The sequence below is a fragment of the Panthera pardus genome, unplaced genomic scaffold (genome assembly GCF_024362965.1).
Source record: "Panthera pardus isolate Hobbes unplaced genomic scaffold, ASM2436296v1 HiC_scaffold_25, whole genome shotgun sequence".
NCBI classification, from domain to species: Eukaryota; Metazoa; Chordata; class Mammalia; order Carnivora; family Felidae; genus Panthera; species Panthera pardus.
In genome coordinates this window covers 66,496,007-66,503,323 of record NW_026526821.1, presented here as the reverse complement: position 1 = coordinate 66,503,323, position 7,317 = coordinate 66,496,007, and the positions used below count along the sequence as shown (strand labels likewise).

Genomic DNA, 7,317 nt, shown 5'->3' with positions numbered 1-7,317 from the left:
CGGGCCTCGCCCCGCGCTGCGGGCCCCGGCAGCCCTAGAGCCGCCCGCCCCCCGGCTGCCGCACCGATGCGCTGTCCGCGGTGCTGACGCCGGCCGCCTGCTAGGTTGGGAAGGGGAGGAGACTCCCTCACTCCCGGGTCTCCAAGAGCCGAGTGACCCCACCCCCATTCCTTCCCAGGCGGGATCATTTCTGCAAAGGAACCTTCAGAGACCTAGAGCTGCGGAAGGATCCAGGAAGAAGAGGGAACTTAAACTTCGGTTGCAGCCCAAGAACCGGGTGTCGGGGGATTCGCGTTGTGTGGCCCCCAACGCCCTGCGACCTCAGGGCACCACCAAGTTGAGCAAAGTTTGGCAGCAGCTTGGAGATAAGAAAGGGATTCCGAAGCCGAAGCTCAGGGAGGGGACGGACGGGGTTCCCCGACAGGGTGGTAGCCAGCACCGCAGTCCGGACACCTGCTTCGGTGCCCCGCATTTAATGCCGCCGGAACGACTGGGAGGCGTCGCAGCAGCCCAACTCCCCACCCCTTCCCTCCCATCCTTATCTCCCCCCCCCCCCCCCCCCCCGCCTTCAACACCCCGCCCCGGGCGCCGGTGACTCCGCCTCTCCGTGCCGGGCGGCTCTCCGGCTGGAGCTGGAAAGGGAGCGCTTCCCGGGACTCGGCTCGGTTCTGAGGCTCCGAAGCCGACGCCGCCGGCTCAGGCCCGGGGGTGGGAGCTGGACTGCGGGTGCAGCCGGAGCCTGGGAGCCGCCAAGCAGGGAACGCCTCATGGGACGACCCCAGGGGCTCTCTTCGTGCCCTGCTGCGGCGTCCCAGTCTTAGGCTCCCGGGTTCCCCAGCCCGCCCCGCCCGCAGCCCGCGGCCTGTCTGGAGAAGAGTATGAGGCCCGGGGCCCCGTGGACGCCGGCCACAGGGCGGCAGGGGCCTAGCTTCAGACCCCCGCGCCCGAGGGTGGCTGGTGAGGAGCCGCGGGAGCCGGCGAGGCGTCGGGGCGCGGAGAGGAGCGTCCCAGCCCGGGCGCCCGAAGGGCCGCGGGACCCGTGTGCGGCCTGAGTGCCAAGGAGGAGGCGGAGGCGAGGCGCCCCGCCGTCCGGGCTCTGGGAGAAGCGGCAAGGGGCTCCGCGGCGGCCCCCGACCCCTGGCCACCATCCTCACGCTTCTGCTCCCGCGGGGGGGATGTCGCGGCCCGGGCCCCGAGCGCCGCCCCGGCCCTGGGGCTGAGCTCCGGACCATGTCCTCCCGCAGCCCCCGGCCCCCGCCCCGCCGCTGCCGCCGCCGCCTGCCGCGCCCCTCCTGCTGCTGCTGCTGCTGCCGACGCTCGCACCTCAACGAGGACACGGGTCGCTTCGTGCTGCTGGCGGCGCTCATCGGCCTCTACCTGGTGGCGGGCGCCACAGTCTTCTCGGCGCTCGAGAGCCCGGGCGAGGCGGAGGCGCGGGCGCGCTGGGGCGCCACGCTGCGCAACTTCAGCGCGGCGCACGGCGTGGCGGAGCCAGAGCTGCGCGCCTTCCTCCGGCACTACGAGGCCGCGCTGGCTGCCGGCGTCCGAGCAGACGCGCTGCGCCCGCGCTGGGACTTCCCTGGCGCCTTCTACTTCGTGGGCACAGTGGTATCCACCATAGGTGAGCAGCGCGCCCGGCGCGCGCCTTTCCTCTCCGCGCCTTTCACCTGCCACCCTTTCTACCGCTCGGCGGCTGGTCCGCGTCCCTCGGCTTCCCCCTTCCCTTCTAATGCCCCACTGCCTAGTTTCGTCTTGCCCTCACCCCTCCGCCGGTCCCCCTCCTCCTGACCCTTCTCTTTCTTAACTGGCTTTCGGCGCGGTAAGTGGCCTGGGAGACCCATCTCTGGCGCTCACCCAGCGGTGACTCGCCAGGCAGTACGGCCCAATGGGGAGAACCCTCACCCAGCCACTGGGCTGACCCGCGGCCGCCCGCGCGCTCTAGCGCTTCCCAGCTCCGTAACTTGACCTCTGTGCGCCTCAGTTTTCTCCTCTAAAAGGACTTGTGAGAATAAGCGTCTAGGGCCTTCTATTTCCTTCTATTTCTCACGCCCCCTGGGTCTGTTTCCTCATCCAGATGATTTGGGAAGCCCCCTTTCCCTCCACTCACCACGTTTTTATCTCTCTTTTTTTTAATCTCTCTTTTCTTTCTTCTTTTCCACGTTTTTCTTCAGCATCCTCTAGCCCTTTACCCTGGGGAGGACGAACACTTTCCTTGATCTCCTTCCCACCCGCTACTCCTACAGTCTACACCGCCCCCTCCACCAAAGAAAAGCCCTTAGACTCTGAGGCCAGGATTTCAGCGCTCTTATTCCGCCCCCCTTCCCACTTGGATTTTCTCCCCCTTCTCCCTCCACCCGCTTCCCAGCTTCTCCTCCAATTTCTAGACCTCTCTCGTTACCTTGCCATCTTTTCCAACCAATAGTGGCACCAAGGGATAACCGGGTGGGGTGGGGAGGGGGCAGTTTCTCCATACTTTTTATCATTCCTTCTTATGTTTGGTATAAACAGTTCACGGTTTCAGAACCACACAAAATATGATGTGTAAATACTCTTTCAAGCCCCCCACTTCTACTTTCACACCCCCACCCCCATCCCACCAGCCTCTCCTGTAGAGATCTTGGAGCCACTGGCTGCTCAGCACTACACCCCTTCCTTCTTTTTTCTTCTCCTGTCACCCACTTTCCCCATCCCCCCTTTCTGAGGATGCTGGGTGTCATGTGAAACAGACCTCCTCCTCAGTTACTACAGAGTGCAGAATAAATACAGGATTGCCACTTCGGTGAGATTTTGTGTGTGTGTGCCGTCCGCTCCTGCTTTGAGCTCCAGGGTGGGAGAGGGCATTTGGCTGGCCATATCACTAGTCACCCCAAGGCACTATCTCCTGGTGGTAGTTTTGGAAGAGAGGGCTGGTTTCACTGGGTTGAGAAGTGAGGGATTGCATAGACACAACTTCCATGGGTAGGTTCTGGGCTGGTTTTGTATGCCAGCTCAGAGGTGTGCATAGACCAACTGGCCAGTGTAAGCCATCGCAGATGGCTGCTGAGAGGCAGAGAAAGACTTCATCCATGTGCAGGATATGAGCAGCTTAGAGATGTCTCTCTGAGTGTATATGTATAGTCTACGAAAGGGCTTCCTTTCCTTCAATGATTTTTCATGTGTCATGCTTCATCTGATTATTTTAAATAGAAATGGCAAATATGGCCCAAGCCCAAAGCACACACAAATTTGGTAAAAATACCTTTTAAAAGCTATATCATGTTGTTATGGTGATTGAAGATATAAAATGACCCCCCTCAAAAAAATCCCCTTGTAAGAGCTGCATCAAGTTGCTATAGCAACTAGAGTTTTTTTTTTAAGTGCTTTAAAAGTACTAAGGATGCTTAGTCCTAGAGGATGACATCATGCACTCATAGCTCATTACTGATTTGTGCTCTTCCTCTTGGAAACACACCCTTTTGCTTTCTTCCACCTAGAGGCACACCTGTGCACATATTGGATGGCCACAGCATTTCTCTCCCGGTTACATGCTCTGGCTTCAGCTTCCTAATGGAACGTACACGCTAAAGGGAGAGGTGTTAGCAGTGTCCTCTTCCCCTACAGGGAGTGAGTCCATCCAGATGGGGCCCCATGCCAGTGACCTGTTGGTCTCTGTGCCTCTCGGATGAGCACCCATCAATTTCTTCATGCACTGCCCAGCCACAGCTTCTAAAGCTTCTCTCAGTCCTTGCACGAAATCAAGTCTGTGTGTTGGCAAATTGTTCCAAGCCCTTTAAGCTACTGGCAGGAGTGGCTGTTCTTTAGTCAAGCAGAAAGGAACTATGTTCTCTTTCTTGATTTGTGTTCTCAGATGTAGGCAAGCAGTGTAGGAGGGCTACAGTGAAGCATGTGGCTGTGTTACGAATGACCCAGCACATTGTTTCCAAAATCTGCTGCACGGAGACATTCATCTCTCAGGGGAGCTACACTCAGGGACAGGAACTAGCCTGTGGACAACTTAGCATTGAACTAGACCTTTGCAGGGATGCCAAGACAGCTACACGAGTAGCAGGATCCACGTGCTGCCATGGCCTGGAGCACTGGTTCAAACTGGTCACTTCTGTCATATAAGTTCTGCTGAATCCCAAAGTAGCATGGTTGTCATTTCAGCCTTCTCTTGCAAAATATACTTAGATGAGATGTAAGTAAAGGTCTACATACATCAGTTTCTTTCCCTTAAATGCCCTGAGTCTTCAGAGACAATTATTATTAGTATTGGTGCTTTTGTGGATTTAGCAGCTCAGGAAGCCACAGCTTGGTCCAAAATGGGCAGTCAGGATTCTCTGCCTGCCACCTCATCCAGTGAAGAGGAAAATTAGCATGCACTCCGTTTTCTCTGATCAGTGGATATCATGGTATAGATGGTCCATGCAGCGGTGGGCATTCCTCTTTTGTGGTGCATGGACCCTGCTAAATGATTCATCTAGATGTTCGTATGGACAAATCTTCCTTTATTTATTCTATAAATATTGATGTATTGTGTATGTCAGGCCCGGTGCTACGTTTTGAAAAGTTAAAGCTTATTCTATAAGACACAGGTTAAAGCATATTCCACGGCAGATGGATCATAGCATTTATGGGCAACATATCCTGGCTATTTTCACTAAAGATGATTAGAACAAGGAGGAGACCTTTAGTCCAGTCCCGTGTGGTGCAAAGTTCTAAAGGAATTGTCTCAGGTCACAGTTAATTCTATGTTCAGCTGGATCGAGAATCCATGTTGTGCAGTGTTTGGTCTACCAGTTTCATGCATATAAGTGGCGGACACCTTCTTGTTTGAGACTGAAGTATTTAATAATGGGCATGTGGGGGGATGGTCTGACATCAGGGCAGGGCTGGGCAGAACTGGTCTGTTGGTCAGGCCAAGAACTGATTAAGTCCAGAGAACACTTGAAGGATCAAACATATGTTAGAGGTCAGACAGATGAGAAGCATCTGGCAGGTCTAAGACAGCTGGGAAGGCAAGAGCCAATACCAAGAAGGTCAGTCAGAGACAGGTACTAACAAGTAGGAGACCTTCTGGTGTTTATCAGAATGGTACAGAGATGGAAACCACTTGCTTTCTGCCTTCTTTTGCCCCAATGTGTGTGTGTGTGTGTGTGTGTGTGTGTGTGTGTGTGTGTGCGCGCGCACACACACACACACACACACACACACACATAAGGAAAGGGAAGAAGGGGCAGGAATGGGCCTTCAGCTAGAGGGAGACACACATGTGGCTGTATTTAGGGTTAGATGAAACACCATGATAACATGGAATATTTGTCTGGACATTTGGCTTGAACAGGGCCCCATACCAGAGCTAGGTAGTTTGCAGTGGTATAGACACATGTGTGTCCACATGGTACAGATCCAGTGGGAAAATTTGCCAGTGATTGTTCAGCAGTAGTTGAGGCTGTGCAGGAAGTCAGCCTGAATAGCTCAAGCAAAATACAAATCCACTTTGTGGTCTAAATTATTCATATTGATTGCTTACACTGAACTGAAACCCTGAGTAGTATTATTTCTTTCATTTATGCGATGTGACATATTCCTAAGGGGTTGAAATCAAGTTTGTTTTAATGTGAATGCATTCATTTATTCATTCCTCAATTTAACAAAATCCAAGACAAGTCTAGCTCATCGTAGATCCATGTGTGGCCTTTGGCAGATCATTATCTGCATCTCCTGTGATTACATGAACTCCTCCAGGTAAAGATGGCGGCTTGTGTTCTGTTCGCACTAAACAATATTCTTGGAGGCAGTGCTCTAGCTCAAAGATATTCAAGCAATCCAAAGGGTATTAATCCATCGTTTCACATCCTAAAGGATGTTTTACTGGTTTACTTTGAAAAGATTAAAAGGAAACTCTCTACTGGGGTTTTAATTATGCAACTGCTGTCAGATTTACACATAGGGAAGAACATATTTAAAAGTCTTTCTCAAATGGCAGCTTGATATAAACAGAAATATTTTTGCTTCCTTTTATTAGGTTTGCTGGCAGCGTATTTGAGCTATAAAGTTAAAACCACGCCGCTCTAGACGGGATGGTGTAGGTATATGAGAGTTGTCACTGTTGACACTGCATAATTTAGCTTGCTACTTTCAGAATTAGGCACACTTAATTATTCAGCCGCGAGATTAGTAACAAGTCCTAACTTTTTTCCTCTTTTTTTCACATGGATTTTTAAAACGGTTTTCACTTCAAAGGAAACTAAGACATTATAAGACCGAAATGTCACCGCCACATTTACATTCGGTTTTCTTCTAACATGTATGTAATCCAACTGGAGGTGGTTCTGATCCCAGGAGGCAAATAACATTACCCAGAAGGAATGGAGCCCCTTTCCTCACTTATTTCCCCCATCAACTATTTTTTATTGAAAGATGGTGCTATGACAGCTTTGAAGGACCTTTAAGGAAACGCATTCTCATCCACACCCATCCGCAGCACCCAGCCCTGACCCCAGCACATGGTGGACACTCGATCGTTATTTATTCAGTGAACAAGAGAGCAAATCACTCATAATACAACTGTAGTTCTCTGGCACACCTTTCATAGGGAAAAGAAAGAGAACTGATCTGTGCTAAGCTTCTTCCCTTTTGTTAACATTTTATCATCAGTGTTGTTTCTAGGTTTCCACATAGCCTTCACATGCTAATTTTAGTGGGTGCATAATATTCCATCTGGTTGATGTTCTATAATTTACTACCCCTATTGCTGGGAAGCCGGGTGGTTCCCTGTTTGGGGCTATTTTGAGTAATGCCACAGTGATCATCTTTATGCAGATGGCCTTTTCCTCCTGTAATATCTCCTTGGGTTGAATTCTCAGTGGTGAAATTGCTGAGTCAGTGGATACTGCTGTCTTCTTGGCTTCTGTGGCCAGCCCCTTCCAAGTGAGGGACTGTCTGGTCTCCCCCAAGCTGAGCCTATACCTCTCCATGGCCTGACAGAGACCAGTTATCCAGCTGCTTGTTCCATGGAAACAGGCCACAGACTGCCACTTGGTTTTCTCCAGGATTGCATTCAGTCCCTGGGGCTGAGCCGCCCCTTGAACAAGTCTGTGGCTTCAGCATTTTTAGCCTCCATTGCTTTAATGAGAATTGCTTCCTTTGGGAAGTTCCGGGTGAATGAAGAATGGCAGGAAAGAGGAACAGATGGGAATAGCTACCAGGCCATCAAAGACTGAGAGAGAGGGGTACCTGGAGCTTCTTCCCTCCTGTCCCCTGCACTCCTGGGGACCATCTCCCACCACTCCTGGGCCGAGCCAGCTGAAGGAGAGCATTCTTCCCCTCAGCCCT

General features: G+C 52.3%; 1 protein-coding gene across 1 annotated transcript in view; it reads left to right on the top strand.

The window, feature by feature from the left end:
• The first annotated feature begins 623 nt into the window (after positions 1–623).
• The window catches only part of KCNK12 (potassium two pore domain channel subfamily K member 12), a 49,929-nt gene continuing 43,235 nt past the window's right edge, over positions 624–7,317 (top strand). The window contains exon 1 of the mRNA XM_019415774.2: positions 624–1,621. Coding sequence (XP_019271319.1) covers positions 1,231–1,621 — 391 coding nt within the window. The 5' untranslated portion in view covers positions 624–1,230. The remainder of the gene's footprint in view (positions 1,622–7,317) is intronic.